Genomic DNA, 19,221 nt, shown 5'->3' on the forward strand with positions numbered 1-19,221 from the left:
TGCAGCTTTGAGTCCCCACTGGCAATGCCCTTGCACTAGCAGTTCTCTTCCTGCTGAAGAGCTTGCAGTCTTCTCAGTCTTCCTTCTCTAGCTGCAGCAGCCACTCAAGGAATAGAAACGTACTGTTTCTCTTTTGTAGATGGTTCCCCAGGTATCCAGGTTCTGCACTGAAGAGCCTGGATACCTGTCGGGTACAGCTATAAAGGAGGAGCCACTAGCATCACGACTACCACAAGCTCCGCAGGGCACCACTGGTATCCAGTGAACCTACTTTAAGACCTGCTGGTATAAAAATAGCAATGCCTGTTGAACTACTTTGGAGAAGGCGGCTCCGGTACCCGTTTTAACTTCTATGTGCTGGATTCCCACTGTGATCCAAGTTGTTGTTTTATAGAACACAGGTCTGAGCTCTTGTTCTAAGCAAAGCTTCTGCACCAGATACCGCACCAACTTAGCTCATAAAGAGCATTAGTAGAAGAATCTACTTAACCTTTGCCATTTGAACAGTGACCAAGCACTGTTTAGTTATTTAAGTAATTTCAGGCATGTCATTAAACCAAGAATCACTTGCCTACTACTACACCTGCAACCAAAGCCATATAACCTTTGGCTTCAAAAGAACATCCCTATAGAAATTCAATGGCAGGTTCAGTGCTTTTGTCATGACATTCTCTGTTCAAATTTAGAATTTTATGAAATTGTAGACGCAATGGGGCAGATCTTTAAAAAAAACTGCAGAAAGCATTTTCATTAAAAAAAAGTGGTGGCTATTTCTTGCTATGCCATAGTCATACGTATTCCTCTAGATGTTTGCACACGAGAATTACTTTGTTCTGGCACCAGACATCTTACATAATATTAGATGAAGAGCAAAACAAAACAGCTTATATATTCACTCTAGTAATTACAGGATTCTATTGATTTTGGAATAAGCTCAGTCCTTAACTCCGACAGTTCCTTGATTTTGGCTCTCTCTTCTCAGAGCAGTTTACTACTCTTTCATGTTCTGTTTCATAAAATAGTTAATAAGCTGTAAGTATTTAATTTTCTACAACATTCTACATTTTACTGTAGTTGCATCCAGGTCTATAACCCCAGCTGCTGTGAGCCATCAACAGGATAACTAGAACACCTTTCTTCCAAAGCACAGTTTTGGATGCATTTGCCTCTTGCACAAGAGAAAACACAATTGCCTAGACTTGCAATGACATCTTGTTTGCAAAGCTCTTGTCCACTGAAGGGAAACTAATTTTTTTGATGGGCTCAAACCAAAAGCAGATATGAAAATTCTCAAGCGTTCAGTTACAGAGCTGAATTTTGCAGTTTCAGCCTACCTCTAATTGCAGCTCCTGCATTTGTTTATAGAAGCTTCATTTTCCATGTGTCACCTGGAAGTTGAACCTTCTCTGGGAGGAGGCTGGAGCTAGTATACAACTCCATATACTCCTTTTAGATGGGTGAGGAAGGCCTGGTCTACTCAAGGCAGGTAAGCTGATTACAGATATGCAATTCTGGCTATGGCAATGCATATCTAGAATCAACTTACCTGGCCATCCTCACTGAGGAAGGTAAACGGAGAATTTCTCTCATCGACCTCCCTTACTCCTTGCTGACCACGATGAGTTGATTTTGCATGTCTCTACCAGGCAAATGAAATGGAAACAGGAAGATACAGGAGCACAACATAATCTAGCAGATGGAATCCCAGTTGATTGCTCTGGAGTTTGACATCTAACATGCCACCTGACCCTTTCACCACTTCCCTTCCCACTTTGTTTTTATCAGCACTTCAAGACAGCGACTGTTTCATATTATGGGCTTGTACAATGCCTAGCACAACTGTGTCCCCATTATCAATAGGCACTTCTAGATCCTATTATAATACAAGTAGAAAATTAAAAGAGCAAACAGGTAGAATGTAGTCACCCAGATGGGAATTAAACTTGGTCAGTTTGGCTAGAACCCTTACACTTACAAAAAGTGATGGGAACCTTGGTTTTACATTTTATCTGAAAGCAGATACTTGCATGGCTATCCCTGCCACATTCCTGTTCTGTGGGGTGTTTCAGATCAGTCTTATTTAAAAAGCCCTACATCAAACACACCATCATCCAACATACTTAGCCAGAGTCCACAACCACATAAGAGCAGAACAAAACCGATCCTATCCAGCACGTGTCTGTCTTTGCATGTTACTTTTTAGTCTGCTGAGAAACAGAAACAGAAAGACAAGGACTTTCAAGAAGAACTAGTAAGTAGGCTGGACAGCCTGGAACCATTAATTCATTTTTAGGAGACTAAGTGCACATGCAGCATGTTTGTGTTGAGATTTAATCTTAACAGTTATTTTTAAATGAGAAATGTAGTATCTTATAAAACACCATCAATAAAAAAAAATCAAAACACATCTAATTTAAATTTAAAAAAAAAAAAAAAATCATTGATTTTTAATCCACCTAGGAGGGTTCATTATATTAGAGCTCTCTTTTGGCCTCCATGGCTCCATGTTCAAAAGATGCCTGTTCCTGCACTTGGTCTCCTCTTTTGTTTCCAAGGCAAAAAAGAAGCCATCTTTTGCATATGATCATTAGAAAAGAAGTCAAGATAGCTCCATGTTTCTACAGTCATGGACTACTGATGCACAAACAGCAAAACCAGTTAATATAAGTGACAGGATGGACCAAAGAAAAGCAAGAAAATGTTATTTTTAAAATGAGATTATTCACCCAAGAGAGACTCAACTAGAAGTAAGTTGAAAGTCATCCTTTAATGTCTTATACTGAGCTACACTTGAGTAGTTCTTTAAATCATAATCTTCCTCTCCCTTTTCTATTTCACGTACATGCCTTTCCACATGCATGAACCCCCTTCCAAGCTCTCACAGTTTTCCATTAAGCTGAATATTAATGTTGATATTTTCTTTGACAAGAACAATTCACAGAGTGCCTTGTCATGCCAAATCTTTCAGTTAGGCTGTATCTACATGGGCATGAATCTTCGAAATAGCTATGGTAATGGCTATTTTGAAGATTACTAATGAGGCGCTGAATTGAATATTCAGCGCCTCATTCGCATTAGGACACTTCAAAAGCGGCACTTTCAAAGCGCCGCAGCTGGAACACCTGCGGCTCAGCACGGCTACATGGGGGTCCTTTTTGAATGGATCCTGCACAGATCGAAATCCCCTTATTCCATTCAGCTGAGCAGAATAAGGGGATTTCAAAATGTGTAGAGTCCTTTCAAAAAGGACCCCCGTGTAGCCGCATCGAGCCACGGGCATTTGAAAGCAGCGCTTTCGAAGCGCTGCGGCTGGAAGCATCCTAATGAGAATGAGGCGCTGAATATTCAATTCAGCACCTCATTAGTAATCTTCAAAATAGCCATTAGCATAGCTATTTCAAAGATTCGGGCCAGTGTATACATGGCCTTAGAGAACTAGCATTGATTGTCAATAGTAGTCACTATGGCTACTTGTACAGTTCTTTCAAGATAACAGATGTTATTTAATAATAAATAATTCAGAATAACAGGTGCATTGTTTCAAAAAAAATCAGTAAACCTCATTGTAGGAGGACTTACACCTATTTTGAAATAAGTGCTGTTAAACCAGGGAATAGCACCTGTTTTGAAATAAGCCATGTGTCCAATGGCTCTCATTCAAAACAGGCACTATGTGTTTAGACCAGGGGTCACCAAGTGGTGGGGCATGTGCATGGAAGAGCAGAAGTCACTCCATGTGTGCAGCTCTAACAAGCTGCTTCACTACACTGTGGTGTTCAGTTCGCCACATGTGGCCAAGGGAGAGCATATTGAACACCCCTGCCCTATTCATTGTCCTCATTTGCCCTCCAGTCCAGGGGTGAAAGTAACAAACTTTCTAACTGGTACAAATCATTGTGTGTGCGCTGTTCTTAAAACATGGGTTACAAAAAGTACAGTTTGACATTATTAACTAAGGACCGTCTTGTATTCACATGCATTGCAGCTCAAAGAATGGATTCCGTAACTGAATTCGCAAAAAATGGCTTTTCTTGCTATTTTGGTTGCAGACCCCTGGGTTAGATGATGTATTTAGAAATAGTTATGTGCCAACCTGAAATTCATTTGTGTGTGTAGCAGCATTATTTCAAAATAAGCTATTTCAGAACAGCTTGTTTCAAAATAAGGCTGCTGTGTAGACATAGCCTGTAGTGTCACGTCAACAGCTCTGAACCACAGGTATATGCACATTAGCCTTACACATTATCTGTCAAATTAACAGAAGTAGAATATTTATGCTGGTACTAATAGTAACTTTTTAGATAGTTTATTTAGAACCTGCATGATTTGTGTCTCTCTCAAAATTAGTTTAAAGCAGGGGATCTGCAACCTGTGGTCTGGAGCCACCTGCTGCTCTTTAAGGACTCGTTTGTGGTTATTGATGCTATAATTGCCAAGAAAAAAAACCCTCCTAAATATTTTCCATATTTTAGTGGACATCTAAAAGCCCAACAATGAACAACTCAGACCTAAATAGCAAACAATGTGCGATCTCGAAATGTTAGGTAACTCTCCCTTTAATATGTGCAGGGTATTGTGGGATGTGCGTGCTCATCTTAAGTTACAGGTTACAGACAGTATGGTTTGACTTTAAGGAACATCTCGTAATCACATGAATTGAGGCTCTTGAAAAGTTTTTTACAGTATGAAACAAAATGCTTCTTCTTGCTGTTTTGGTTGCCGACCCCTGGTTTAGAGCAAAGCAGGGCCTTAAACAATGGACCAGACCTCTTCAACTTCTCCAAGAGAACAATTTCTGTAACTTCAAGACATCAAACTTTAAGGGCCCCGTCTTTTATCTTTTACTGAAACACACATTCTGAACTGGGCATTCAAACTGTAAGCTCTTTGGAGCAGAAGTTATGCTATTTAGCTGTCTGTGAAGCGCATTATTTATGCGGTCACCTAAGCAAAAACAATAAGGTGGGAGTGTATAGAATTTTTTTTTCAGTATGCTCTAAACAGAGGTGCAAGAGATTGTGATGGAAAACGGACTTCTAAATTTAAATTACACAAACACGCTTATTCTGTCCAACTACTGAAGTTCGGTAATGCTGGAATGAATGTAGGAAGCAACAGGTTTGTTGTAGAAGGGATTGTATTTAAAGTTCCCCCTCTTCTGATTTGTTGCTACACATATGGGAGTACATTCCAGTTGCTGTTGACTGCACAAATCTTACTCCTGAAATGTGTGACAAAAAGATACATTAGACACAACAACTGGAACTCTCTTATTCTCAACATTTTTCTCACTCGGAGCTGTATTCTATCCCCAAATACATGAAGACAAATACCACAAAGACCAACAAGGGCACACACAGGAATTTGTGCCTGTATTAGAGGACAGTGCCAGCCCCTTGAACCGTAACTGCTGCACAAAGAGGACTATTACATACATAATATTAGATAGGAAAGGGCTTTTACTTCCTCATGTTAAACCACAAACTATTGCATAATGCCTGCTCTAACACATTTATATATTAAAATGAGTGGACTATAGACAGACTTAGAACAAGCAACCATACCCAAAAAAGTGAAAGACAACTAGCAATAATTAGGCTTTTATCAACAGGATGCAAACAGCAGAGTTGTCAAGCATTTAACTTTTTTTTTTTTTTTTTTTTTTTTAAAAAATAGAGTGCAGTTATTGTAGTCCAGGAAACAGCTAAATATTTAGACTATTAAATAAGTCACCAAACCCTCAGAAATATCCACCCACAATTACCCAGATTTTGACCATGTAAGAATAAGATCATCTATAACCAAGTCTGCATTAGTCATCATATGCATTTACATAATACAAACATCCCTATAGTTATGCCTCAAATATTTATAAAAGGGTTAGAAAAAGTTTAGCTGAGACACACTCCTTGAACCATTATAGAGCCCCAAGTGTAACTCACAAGTGAGTGACTTCTGGAAAAACAAGTTAGTGCTTTCAGCTAAGTTCCATATTTCTCAGAATGGCTTTAGAAGGAAACCACCCCAAAAACCTGCTGTAGCTTGCACATTTTAATCTAAACTGTATTTATTTTTCCCCAATACAATTTTAAAGTAGCAATTGTTTAACTGCATGAACATTTAAATATTCACACACTTCAATTTAATGGAGTAAGCAGGGGGCTGGGAGTCAGGAACTCTGCAGTTCCAAACCTGTCTCTGCTACTGAAGGCCTCTGCAGCCCTGTACAAATAACTTCATTTTTCTGCCTCAGTTTCTACATCTATGAAATGCAGCTATTAAGAATACAAATATGCCTACCAGTTAAAATATTTTTTTTCTATAAATGGTAAATAAACAACAGATGATTCTTTACAACACTACATTCAGCACAAGAGTCCTGCATTCCAGATAACTGCCATTGTACTGGATGTGTTTAAGTGCTTGATTTTGTGTTTGTTGTTAGGGGGTGATTTTCTAAGATTCCCAAGCACCTTGATCCTCAGGGCTTGCAATCTTTTCTTCCACCTAAAAGGACTGGGCACAGTAAGTCTCTGTTGGTCATCTGTGTGATTCCAAGCTCAGCCCTCTCCTTTGCTCTAAACTATCTCTTGTGAACAATGCACTCCCTTCTCCTTGGTGATGGGACCGTGTGTTTTTTTTTTTCCAGGACCAGCGTCACTTGACCATGTTGACAAGTTCCCTTAGCCACCTGTCAGATCAGGTAGAATGGCTGGTCCTGCAGCACTCCCAGACTGGGGAGCAAAGAGCAGACATCATGACCCTGCATTCTTAACCTCTGTGACAGAGAAATTGACTTGCTAAAAATTAAAGAAGTTAGTTTCAAGAAGATAAACTCATTTCCTCATCTTGCTACACATGAACAGGAGGCAACTTTCAGCCTGCAGCTGCTCAACCTGATTTTCAAAAATGCCAAAAGCAATTTGACTAACCACTTAACTTCTGAAACACATATTTTCCACAAGTTTACTTAAGAAGTTTGCTACCCAATGCCAACTTGTGTCAGGACCCAAAAAGGGCAGTCTGAACACATTAAGATCTGTCAGCCAGACCACGAAGCAACAGTTTACAAGACATCACTCTATAGTTCAGACTCCTGACTACACTGATGTACAGCTATTCCCCGTTACCAATTTTAATAAATAATCCCTCCTCCCTTTCCCAAACACCCTTTCAACGCTAGCCCACCATAGAGTTTAGATGTACACACATTACCTCACATCACCCTCCTTACATGCATCAGAAGACACGAAGTTGGCCTCTTGTGCCTCTAAACCCACTACCTCCACGGCAGGCTCTTGAAGGATTGCTCTCCCCACCCCCAAACTATTTCCTGCAGCTGCACAGTCCTAAACTTGGCGGGGGGAGGGCGAGTTGCGATGGGCTCGGTTACTCCTTCCACCCCAGCCTGGTCCAGGACATGTAACGCCGAGCAAGCCTGCCACGGAAACAAGCGTGGGGGGTGGGGAGGGGGTTTACCAAGGCGCAGCTCCGGCCAGAGACGCTTCTTGGCTCTGCCAGGAGAAAGTTCAGCTGTCCCCAGGTCGGGTCACTCCCCCGCAGCCTCCTCCCCCGTTTACCTGGCTGAACGAGGGGCTCCCCCTGCCTGGCTGCTGCAGCAGGGCGAGGGCTAGCAGCCGCCTTCTCCTTCCATCCTCCCGAGGCAGCCGGACTGAGCTCCGTTAGGGATGGAGGGTTAATCTCAGCCCGCTCCTAGCTCAGCAGCATATCCACATGCTTACTGCATTTGAGAGGCTCTCCGCAGCGGCTTAAATACGCCCGAGCGGCTCCCTGGGTAATGTAGTTCCGGGCGCCCCCAGAGCCGAGAAGAGGCGGAGAAGTGGTACTACAACTCCCAGCATGCTCACACGCCGCGCCGCGGCTGGAGGCATCGCAAGGGGAAAGAGTTACCCTGTGTCAGAGCCGAGGAAGAGCTTGTAAACGTATGGCGGAGCCCGGAGCACTTTGCCGAGCTCCCATTGGCCCCCCTCGAGCGTGTGGTCCACAGACCCCTTCCTCCAGGGAAAGGGCAAAAGGGGATTAAGCACTTCTGCGGTTTCACCCTGACAATACACGCTGCTGTTTGTCTTTCAAAGGGATGCGTCTCCTGGCACTTGGGGGCTTGCTATTGGCTGCCCCATCCCAGCTGAACTACCTCCCGCTAGCCAAGGAGGAATTTAAAAAATCTGTGACATCAAACATGCCCTGTTGTGGTGGGGAAAGGATTAAGGCACAGAAAATAGACGTAAACCCAAGGCTTGGCAGAGCTTTCACTAGAAGTTGGCAACGGGAAAAGATGTAATAATTGCTCCAAAGAATGGAAAGACAGCAAAAAAAACAAACACAATCTAATACTTTTAAACCACAAGTTAATTAAATGGGAGACAAATGTGAAACAAATACAAGTATTTAACAGAGCCTGGAAAGAGTAAAGGATTTAACAGGCTGTGCTTAAACTCTTAAGTTTAGCTATTAGGAGAATCTCACAATGTTGGCTTCAACACTTTCACTGGCATTTAACTCAAGAAAGCACTTCCACTCCTTTTCCTTCCCTCCCCGAAGAACAATAGGCAAGGATCATTTTACAGCACTTGCCCATTTGCTTGTTTGTTTGAACCTTCCTCTAAAGCAATCAGTATTTGCCCACGACTAGAGAAAGTATAGCAAATGTTGATGAGCCAGTGGTCTGATTAGTCAATATAACAAATCAACTGTTTGCTATTTTGTCATTATATGGATTCTTCATACAAACCACACGTCTGTACCAATGGTTGCTACTGAGCTGAATATCTAGAAGTCAAGGTGGTTGGCTCAGATATTTACCCACAAGTCAAGGCACAGATAAGAGTTTTCTGAATTTCACTGGAATTTTTTTGTAAGGTCAGTAGTAATTACCCAGTATCAGAAGGCTATCAGTGCATTCGCCTATGAATTTTCATCCATACATGCCAAAAATATACCAAAGAGTACTTCCTTTATGAGAAGCACTACTCTAAAGATCAGTTTCTTGGCTTTTTATCTTCTTCAAACCTTATTAACTTTGCACAGCTACAAAGATGGGATTAGCTCGACACAGGTGTACAATGGAGAACTCCTCACTTCTCAGGAATTTGCAGATGAAATATTGTCAAAATTACCATCAAGGAAATGCAAGTTCAGTCTTTTGAGAGGGGAACAATGGTACACACAGTTATTAGCTCAATTATTTGTGCATCCTAAGACAAAAAATCAACCAAACAAACAAATAAAAAAGCCACCTAAAAGGTTCATGTGAGCTTTTCACTGATGAACCACTCCATTTATATATATCTTTTGGGGACTTTATTTTCTGGGCCTTAAGTGTCTTGTTATTTAAAGCAAATATGTGAATTCCGCAAATGCAAAAGATGCTTGACTGCTTAAATGAAAAGCTTAAATCTTCTGTTTGCCACGGAATAACAAACTATTCCCATGTCACCTCTCTCTTATTCCCTTAACTCTAGTTCCAAAGGACCACTTCAGATAGTCTGGAGATATTAATCTGTGGGTAGGTTTAAACCAGGACTTTTGTCTGTAATTTCTCAATTTTGCCATGGTTAGTGCAGCTCTGCCAGCAATAACAATGGGAAAAGTTTTAGTGTAGGCAGAACTCCAAGGGGTTGCCAGTAGGGTTGCCAGGTGTTCAGTATTGAACCAGACAGTCCGGTATTTGGGCTCTCTGTCCAGTTAAAAAATCAAAGAAAACTGGATATGTAAATGTCAGGTATTTTAATTTTATTATAAGTTCTCAGACAGTGAAGGGGCAAGGCCTTTCTGAACATGCAGGGCTCCACAACTGGCATCACAATAAGGTGCCCCTGCTCTGGCCCCGCCTTCAGTGCTGCGTCTGACTGGGGGAGTGCTCTGGGTCTCATCCCTTGCTCTTCCAGGATAGGCATTGGGCATCTTCACCACAAGCTTCCTTTGCTGATTGGCGGCATGAGGCCCCTGAGCCCGCCTCCTGCACAGGACTATTAGCATGGGTGGGATGCCTCTCTCTTCCTGGCCCCTCAATGGACATCTGATTGGTTGCCGGCTGCTGCATTCCTGCCCCTATCCCACGCGGTGATGGGGTGAAATAATGGGTGTGGCAGAGCTGGAGATGAAGTTGTAGCATGTGCAGAGTCTGAGCTTGTGAATCTGTTGTGCAACTCGCTGCTCTCAGGCCACTGTGTCTCAGGTATTGGGAATCCCTCGCTGGCCTGTTCTCATCCCAGCTGGGGGAGGGATTGGCTGCTCCCCCATTCCATCCCAAGGAAAATACATATATCAATCAATATACTCCTAGCCATCAAGGCCTTCTCAATGCCCGTGCACTTCTTGCTACCACTTCAAGGCAAGCTGACACAATCATATTGGTGGGAAATTCTAGGCAAAAAAGGATGCAATATCTTTCCTTCTTCATTTAAGAGCTGAGAAAGCTCTTCATATATGTCTCTAGGTCCTCCACAGGAGGCCTCCAGCAAAACCAGGAGGACAAGCCTTGAGATGCTTAATATTTCTGAACTAAAACACTACAAAGCCATGTAGTCTTGCTTTATACATCATAAACAAACAAACAAACAAACACAATGGCATCTGCTAATTACACTTCCCCAGTTAACTTTAAATATGCTGAAGACTGCAAAAGTCAGGGGAACAAAGTCATTAGGACTGTTCCTGTAGTTAGGTACAGTACTACTCACCATGAGTAAAGAGGATATACAATTAGGCCTTAAATGGAAAAAACATTGGCTGTTCTAATTTACTGCTGTCTTAGCAGCAGATTCATTACCAATGAATAAACTAGCAAAAGCACTCAGACAGCCTCAGAACTTTAACCAAAAGCCAAGTTTGCTCAGAAACTAAATGCATTTTGTTGTTCTTGTATCCAGCCCCCTGACAGGGAGTGGAGACTTAAAACCTGAATGTATTTGAGGAAAATATAGAAATACTGCATGAAAAACCCCAGGAAAAGAAGCAATAAGCCCAAACAAACAGGACACATCAAAGAAATGTAATATTCATTGGCTTAGAGCCAGTTTTCTTGAATTCTGCAGTGACAGATTTAAAACACACAGTTTTAATACAGAAAAAGTTGCTTAGTGGATTGTTTTGATTTCTATAGGCGTCTATAGATATTGGAAGGAAAAAAGGTGTTAGTAATTTCTTTGTATTTCAAATTGGAATCATTATTACTTGCAGCAAATATAATTACTAAAAAATAAAAGGAACATTTACATTTTCTGACTCCAAAAGCACCACAAGTGACTTGGTTTTATAATTAAATTTGTGTTTGTTTTTCCTTTGCTCTGTAGCTTTTCTAAGTAAGTCACAGGGCAAAAGGAACAAATGACTGATATATGGAAACAATGTTTATGAAAACTCCCAGTGTTTTAACACAGAGAACACTTTCAGGCTAGGGAATGAAATTGAGTAGGGTTCCTATCCAAGTTCTAAAGACAACAAAAAATTCCTTCTCCTTTACTTCAGAGGGGCTGCTGCTTTTTGTTTCACAATCCTTATCTGTGTAGATCAAGATAGCATTAAGTACTTGAAACTTTATCTCACTGAATCCATAAAGATTTCTTTTATTAGGGAATTTATATTAGGAAACAATCCTGCATTCCTAATAGATCCCCAAACACCCTTCACTTGTGTCAATGGAAGTCCTGGATGCCCTGGGACAGCTAATTATGGTTTTCCTGGGTTAAATTCTGACTTGCCCATATATGGATACTGGAAGATTTATCCAGCATTGCTCAGATTTTGAACTCAATTCATTTTTTTTAATAAAATGAAAATATACAAGCTTCATTTACATCATTGCTCTGGAGTGTGGCTGAGGATGAGGGGTTCAGTCTGCAGTCTGCCCTGAGGAGAGGGGACTACCTCAGCCCTCTCACCACAGCAGCTTGGGTCCAGGTGAGAAGCACCTCTCCCTGGCCACTGCAGCTCTAGCAGGCACAGCTGGGAGAAGGTCTGGGGCAGGTCCAGGTTTGTCTGTCTCCCATGCTCCTCAGCCAGAGTGAGAAATGCAGCAAACTGTACATTTCCCCCTTGCTCCCTGACGAAGGGTAACAGCCTACAATGTTCATGTACAAATTGGGGGAGGAGCACTTCAGAAACCCTGTCTCCATTAAAGGGCACATGGGGATGGGAGGCTTAGGATTTGGGTAGTCCTAGATGGGGAGGGAGGTGTACCCCCAACCACTCCCTTTGACCTGCCTGGTGGTTCCGTCTCTCTTCTGTATGATTTTATGAGAAGCAATCCCATTCTAGGCACATCCCATTCTCCTGACACAACCAAACACTGACCATGCTTTAAGTTATGATAAGAGGAAGCTGCACTCTAAATGTGGTGGCCCTAGCTCTTACAGTTTAGGAGGAGTTTTTGAACTAACAGACAGACCAATACATTCATAGACAAACTTCTCCAATATATAGTAGGTAAGGGATGGTCTTAGCAGCAGATTCATTACCAATGAATAAACTAGCAAAAGCATCTGTTTTGCCACTTTGTGCAACAGGACCTTGGGTTCCTGTGCACAGGATTAAGCAGGCACTGTGCACCTGCTGTGCCTCAACCCTCAACAGGAGGGCAAAGAGTGGGTTGAGCTTTGTGTCTGGTCTCAAAGCACCACTCAGCAATGGGGTACGAATCTGCATTTTTATAAAGGCAACAAACCACCTCCTCTCTGCAGAAAGATGTAGGAGGAAACTGCCTCTTTGATACATGATTCCATCCCTGCCCTGCTCCTGAGATAATACATTAACATGTTTTCCTATACGTGGGACTTGTGGTAAAGCTACACTGCGTTGAATAGTACTTGTTAAAAATTACATAATGGTAGCATGACTTTTGATGCTCATTTTGAAAGGCAAGCTGCTTCCCCCCACCACCTTTTTTTTTTCTCTGCATTGATTTTCCAGGCTTTTATTCTCCATAGAGATTGATTTAATTTTACACTTTCCATGTCAGAGTTTGTTCTTCTTAAAGATAACAAAGGGAAACCAATGAGAACCTCACCAATTCATTGCCTATGCACTGATCCCAAAAGGTGCTGAGTACCCCCATCCTTCGTTAAACATTACTGAAGGCTGATGAAGCTTAGTATGTTGCAGGATCAAGAACTTAGCATGGATGCTTACATACACTTTTCACTTCTGGTCCCTGATGCTCTTTTTCTGCTCAGACTAGTGTCTCTACCTTCTCCTGTTGAAATCAGTATGAGTTTTGCCAATGATTTTGGTGGGAAAAGGATCAGATCAGATCTTTCCCATGTGTAATTTTATCTGTGTCTTGGATGAGTGGCAGAGCATCTTGGTAGATACTCATCCTTATGCCCGTGATTTCCTCCAGGTGATTTAAAAAAAAAGACAGAAAAAAAGAAGCAAGCTGGAAGCACCACGAGGCAAACTGGTTTGTCCAGTGAGATATTCTATCATATGTTTGTACATCACTTACTGGCAACTATTTAAAAAGAGTTAACAAATTGACTACATCTCATGAGTATCCTGAAAGCTCACTGCCTCAGCATAATTATTTTAGCACCAGACCAATTTAGACTACCCCCTTCGATATAAAAATAGTCAAATAATGTAATCAGCCATTGCATACCAATACAATCTCTGGCTTTTCCCATGGTTTCTCTGACAGGATGTTTTGGAATTGAGTGAGTTGAGAGAAGAAGATTTAATTTATGGTTATTGGGAAATGTATATTTGTGAATACAGACCTATCTGATCTAATTTTGTGTATATTTAATTAAGAATGATAGGTGCATTAGGCAGATAAAGTTAATAAATCTAAACAATATCCACAGTTAAGCATTATGTTCTAAGAGCAGGGCATGGGATATGATCTCTGCTTAAGTGCAGGCCAGAGAGTTTCATTCTGATCTTGTTTATTTCAGCAGTAAAAGCTATTTTTAGAAAAATAAAAAACTTCACACTGCAGAAACTCTGGTAAGAAGCTATCTCAAGAGCACTTGTGGCCAACCTGCAGCTCAAGGGCCACCTGCTGTCCATCAGGGTTCTCTGTGCAGCCCACAAGACATTTTGTTTACCATTGCTCGTGCATAGAGTTGCCAAATTCAGCTGGTTTCTGTCCATATAATTGTTTTAATATTGGTATTATTACAGTGATGCAGAGGTAAAGCAAGTGCACATGAAGTGAAGTGAGTGCTGATTGCACACAGCATTGACTGTGAGAGTCATGCAGACCCTCTGCATCCAATCATAGTGCTGCTATGATTCAGTCAGCACATCGTGCAAATTCTAGGCATGCAAGTGCAGTTAACAAACCTACTCCATTCTGGGAGATCATCTTGGTTATGACAATTTTGCAGCCCACTGAGATCAAAGAGGACCACTCATGCAGCCTGCCCACTAGCCTAGCTAGGTTGCTCACTGCTGCTCTAGAGCAAGTATCCAAGGTAGCAATGCTTCTCAGTGAGATGCCCTTGATAGCAATGTATTCACCTTCCCTACTGACTGACATTCCCCCTGCTCCATTCCAAAATATGCCACTTGCCTGTCAGAAATGCAGGAAGAGAACAGTCACTTTGAAGAGCTTACTTCTCCTGCATCATAGGCCACTTCCACATTCCACCAAGGTTCATGGAAGTTTGGCTGTGGATTTCATTGGGATCTAGGTCTAGACCCAAATATTATAATTAATCCAGGTAAAGTCAGTATACCACCACAGCTCTGGCCTTTGAATAATATATTACAACACTTTTGTTGGACAGTCTCAAAACACTTTGCAGGCATCAGGTGGTTTAGCTTGAACCCATTTCAGAGGTGGAGAGGTAGATAGTATTAGTCCTACCTTATAGGTCGGGATGCTGAGTCTCTCAGAACGCTCAGTTCATACGTCAAGGTGGTGGCAGACAGGACTAGACTCCCCCCGCCCGCCGCCCCCCGCCATGGCCAGTGCTCCCTGCAAGCTGTGCACGTGCCTGATTCAAATGCTGCCCAGCTGGTTAACAGAGCGCTCAGATGGCCGCGTGTGTTCCAATAAGTGGTGCACATCACAGATGCCTCAGTGCATGTCACAACATTTATTCCGCCCACAGATGGAAAACATGAGATGGAACATTGCCCCGGACTGTCCCAGGCTCTCCACCAGCCGCAGGCGTGTGGATGGGACTGAAGCACAGGGGACAGCACCGTCGCAAGGGAACCCCCAAAGCACTGGGTCGCGCACGCTGAATACAGAAACCGCCCCGCGCAGCTGCTATACTGCGAGCCTTGTTACTGAGCTTTGTCTTCTTAAAGCGGGCGAAGGTCACCTGACTGCTCGCGTCACGCGGTACCCCAGCCAACATGGCTGCGCCCAGGGCAGGCCCCCCCGGCGTTAGTTGCTGTTGGGTTCTGGTGCTATGCTCGGTTCTCGGGGCGGCTGTGAGTTCCGAGGGCCAAGCAACCGCTAAGGGGACGTGTGGTTGTAGCTCGAGCCGGGCGAGTGGCGGGGATGCGGCGGTGGCGGCGGCCCAGAGGTATTCCCTGGAGGCGAACGTCCCAGATCCGGTCAGCCGCAAGGGGACAGATGCGCACAGGCAGGTGGGTGAGGCCTATAGCTGGGGCAGGCGGAGAGCGAGCGAACGAGCGGCCTGAGCTACGGGGGTGGGTTTGAGAAGTCTCTGCTATGTTCTGGTCTCTCCGGGGTTTTCTCTCTGTGGTGTGGTGAAGCATTCTGTTAGCCAGTTAGTTCTCCTTCTCCTCCCAGGAGTGTGCAGGTCTGGGGTTGCCAGTGCCTTGTAAATGGTTGGGTGCTCCAAACGATTTCCTGTACTAATCTATTTGACATGGGAACAGTGGCTTTTGAAAGTGTTCTGATGTTATGGACATAAGGCCCCAAAGACTAAAATACATGATATGCTATTGAAACATTGACTAGAATATTGGTCATGGGTAACATTGGGACATGGGTAATTAGACTTGCATGGACTTGCATGGCAAATTCTTCTTCAGTTTGTAAACGGTGTATTCAAATACCATGTCCAGAACCAAGTTACTATAGCATATTTAATATGTTCATTAGTTGATATCCAGATCAGTTATGACAATGTTGAACCGCACTGCCCCCAGTACAGATTATTGACAGGCCTTCCTGTTTCTCTCTCCCTCTCTCTCTCTCTCTCCAGTGTGAAAACTGGCCACGTATTCCTATTTAGCTGGTTACTGATCCATGAGAGGGCTGTTCCTCCTTTGCTTTCATTGCTAAAGAGCCTTTGGTGTGGGAACTTGTGAAAGGCTTTCTGGAAGTCCACTGAATCACCGTTGTCCACATGTGTTAATACACCCCTCAGTTTATAATTGGTGAACCATGATTTCCCTCTTCAAAACTCATATTGATTGATTTGTCCAATTAATTCTGTGTTCTGCTACAGTGCAAAACAACAGACCTGATCCTGAAGGTTGGCTTGCTGGCTTGGAATTGCTAGGATTTCCTGTTGGAGCCTTTAGAGGGAGAAAAATGAACAAAAAACCAACCTGTATTGTATTTGGTATTCTGCAATCACTGGTTACAGAGGCACATTATAAACTCACGTATTTTGGAGCATAAGCTTTTGTGGGCAAAGACCCATTTTTGTCAGTCGCATCTGATGAGGTGGGTCTTTGCCCACATTTATGCTCCAAAATATCTGTTCATCTATAAGGTGCCACAAGACTTCTTGTTGTTTTTGAAGATACAGACTAACTCGGCTACCCCTCTGATATTGGTTACAGAGGATGATTTAAGTGATTGATTACATGCTGCAGTTAATAAGTGCACTTTCGTATGAGTTTCTTCAATACTTTTGGGTGAATATTATGTGGTGACTTATTACTGTTTAGTTTCAGTTTGTTCCAAAACCACCTCTATTGACACGTGAGTCTGGGACAGATTTGTCAACTAATAAGAATGGGTGAAGTGTGGGACTCTCCTTCACATTCTTTGCTGTGAAGGCTGGTTCAAACCATTTTTTATTTTGCTTCTTTGCAACTAGACTTACTCATAGAGTACTAGAACTGAAGGAGACCTCGAGAGGTCTGAAGTCCAGTCTGCTGCCCGCATAGCAGGACCAAGTGCCATCTATGTCATGCCTGTTAGATACCTATCAAATCTGTTCGTAAATATCTCCAATGATGGAGATTCTGCAGCCACCTGAGGCAATTTATTTCAGGGGTTAGTCACCTTGACAGGAAATCTTTCCTAATGTCCAACCTAAACCTTCCTTGTTGACCATTGCTTCGTGCCCTATCACCATCCTTCTGCCTTCTAACACCCTTTTCGGTACTTGAAAACTGCGATGGTGTTACCTCTCAGCCTTCTCGTTTCCAAACTAAATTAACTCTCTTTTTGGCTATGTCTACATTAGTGATCCTTTGAAAGATGTTCTTCTGGAATGTCTGTTCCAAAAAAACTTCTTTTGAAAGAGAGCGTCCACACACAAAAAAAAACAGATGGAAAGATTGAGCCACTCTTTTGGTAGAGAGCAGCCACACAACCCCCGTTCTTTTGAAAGTATGGGTAAGGGATCAAAAAATCTGGTGCAATGAGGACTGCTCTTTCGGGTGAGAAGAGGGCCCACAGGGTGTCTACACACTTTTTTTTTAATAAAAGAGAGAGCACTCTACCTGATCTGGGAGCAGAAGAGGGCTTCCAGAAAGAGCTACGTTCTTTTGATTCACGATGAAAACACGTTTGTAGACGCTTTGCGTGTTCTTCTGTAAAATGGACAGATCTTCTGAAAGAACTTGCTGTGTAGACATGGCCTTTATCTTTTAATCTTCTCTCATAGGTCATATTTTCTAGACCTTTAATCATTCTAGTTGCTGTTCCCAAGGCCTTGTCCAATTTCTCCATATCTTTCCTGAGATGTAGGCCCCAGATATGGACGCAGTACTCCCAGTAGAGCGGAAGAATTACTTCTCATATCTTGCTCACAACACTCATGTTAATGCATCCCAGAATCATGTTTGCATTTCTTGCAACAGTGTAACACTGTTGACTCATATTCAGCTTGTGTTCCACTGTGAGCCCTAGATTCCTTTCTACAGTACTCCATCCTCGGAAGTTTCTTCCCATTTTGTATATGTGACACTGTTCCTCCATCAGTGGAGTACTTTACATTTCTCCTTAATGAACATAAATCTGTTTTCCTCAGACTATTGCTCCAATTTGTCCAGATCTTTTTGAATTCTGACCTTGTCCTCCAGTCCTTGTCATTCTTCCTTGAGTGATTTTTTTGGCACCTTGATGTTTTGTGGCCCCACTGATCGTTTTGCAAGATTGATGCTTCTGATGTATTTTAAAAAAAATGCTCTTCAATTTTTCTGTCTCTTTGCCAGTTGCTCCTCAAATTCTTTTTTTGACCTGTCTATTTTGTCAGCACCCGGTGGTTTCCCCCCGCAACGTGGTAGCCAATTGACATGCGGGCGAGCTGGGGCCAGAACCCAGGGTCCTCGAGGAAGGGGGAGTCCCACCACCCACCGGCAGGAGGAGTAATGCAGTCAAAGGGCAATGGAACTCCACCTAAGGTCCACCCACCCCCTAGCAGGCAGGCACCCAGTCAGGGAGAGAAGACGACAACACTGGTTTAAAGTATGACTAACAAGAAATTTATTAACTCAAATAACAGGCAAAAATGCAACAGCAACAGTAAAACAAGCACATAAACCAGTTCATTAAATTATTAACTCTAATCTTAACTATAATTAACTTACAAGTATGATTTTTGAAGTCCATTTTGGATCCTTGTAGTATTATATTTATTGCTCCGCAAAGGAAAGTATGTGCGTTAGGAGAAGGGAAATGGAAGGAAGGAAGGAAAGGGAGTCTGGGCCAGTGCGCTACTTCCGGCCCAAGTGGCCAGTGGTGGAGGCCGCCGGGTCCTTTTGCCCTCAGCCGACCTCCTAACCCCAGCCCTTTCCCGGGGCTTTTTTGCCCACTCCGGTGAAAGAGATAAGGAGGAAATAAAGGGGAAACACTTATTACTTACTTATCCTAAGCACTCTATTACTAAACAATCTATTATTAACTACTACAAAACATTCCCATATTATATCTAATAAAACGTTTTTTTAATCAAGTGTGGCTTTTGTATGACGTAGGCTAAATAGGGCCGGCCGCATGGGGTCAGGCCCCCAGGCACTACCCTCCCCCCATCGGAGAAAGGCACAGTGAGGGCTGCACTCCCTCACTCCCCTGTAAGGGGTCCTGGTGCCTACCAA

At 42.7% G+C, this 19,221-nt stretch overlaps 2 protein-coding genes across 3 annotated transcripts in view; one reads left to right on the forward strand and one right to left on the reverse strand.

Moving 5' to 3' along the window:
* Window positions 1-7,789, reverse strand: part of ITPR1 (inositol 1,4,5-trisphosphate receptor type 1) — a 269,958-nt gene extending 262,169 nt beyond the window's left edge. The window contains exon 1 of the mRNA XM_075005225.1: window positions 7,581-7,789. The gene's annotated coding sequence lies outside the window, so the exon portion shown is untranslated. The remainder of the gene's footprint in view (window positions 1-7,580) is intronic.
* A 7,523-nt stretch (window positions 7,790-15,312) lies between these two features.
* SUMF1 (sulfatase modifying factor 1) overlaps window positions 15,313-19,221 on the forward strand; it is an 82,140-nt gene continuing 78,231 nt past the window's right edge. For both annotated transcript variants that reach the window (XR_012646975.1, XM_075005335.1), the window contains exon 1: window positions 15,313-15,564. Coding sequence is in view for 1 of the 2 variants with exons in the window: in XM_075005335.1 (XP_074861436.1) it covers window positions 15,328-15,564 (237 nt within the window). In the remaining variant the exon portion in view is untranslated. The remainder of the gene's footprint in view (window positions 15,565-19,221) is intronic.

Source organism: Carettochelys insculpta, chromosome 11 (assembly GCF_033958435.1).
Source record: "Carettochelys insculpta isolate YL-2023 chromosome 11, ASM3395843v1, whole genome shotgun sequence".
Classification (NCBI taxonomy): Eukaryota; Metazoa; Chordata; order Testudines; family Carettochelyidae; genus Carettochelys; species Carettochelys insculpta.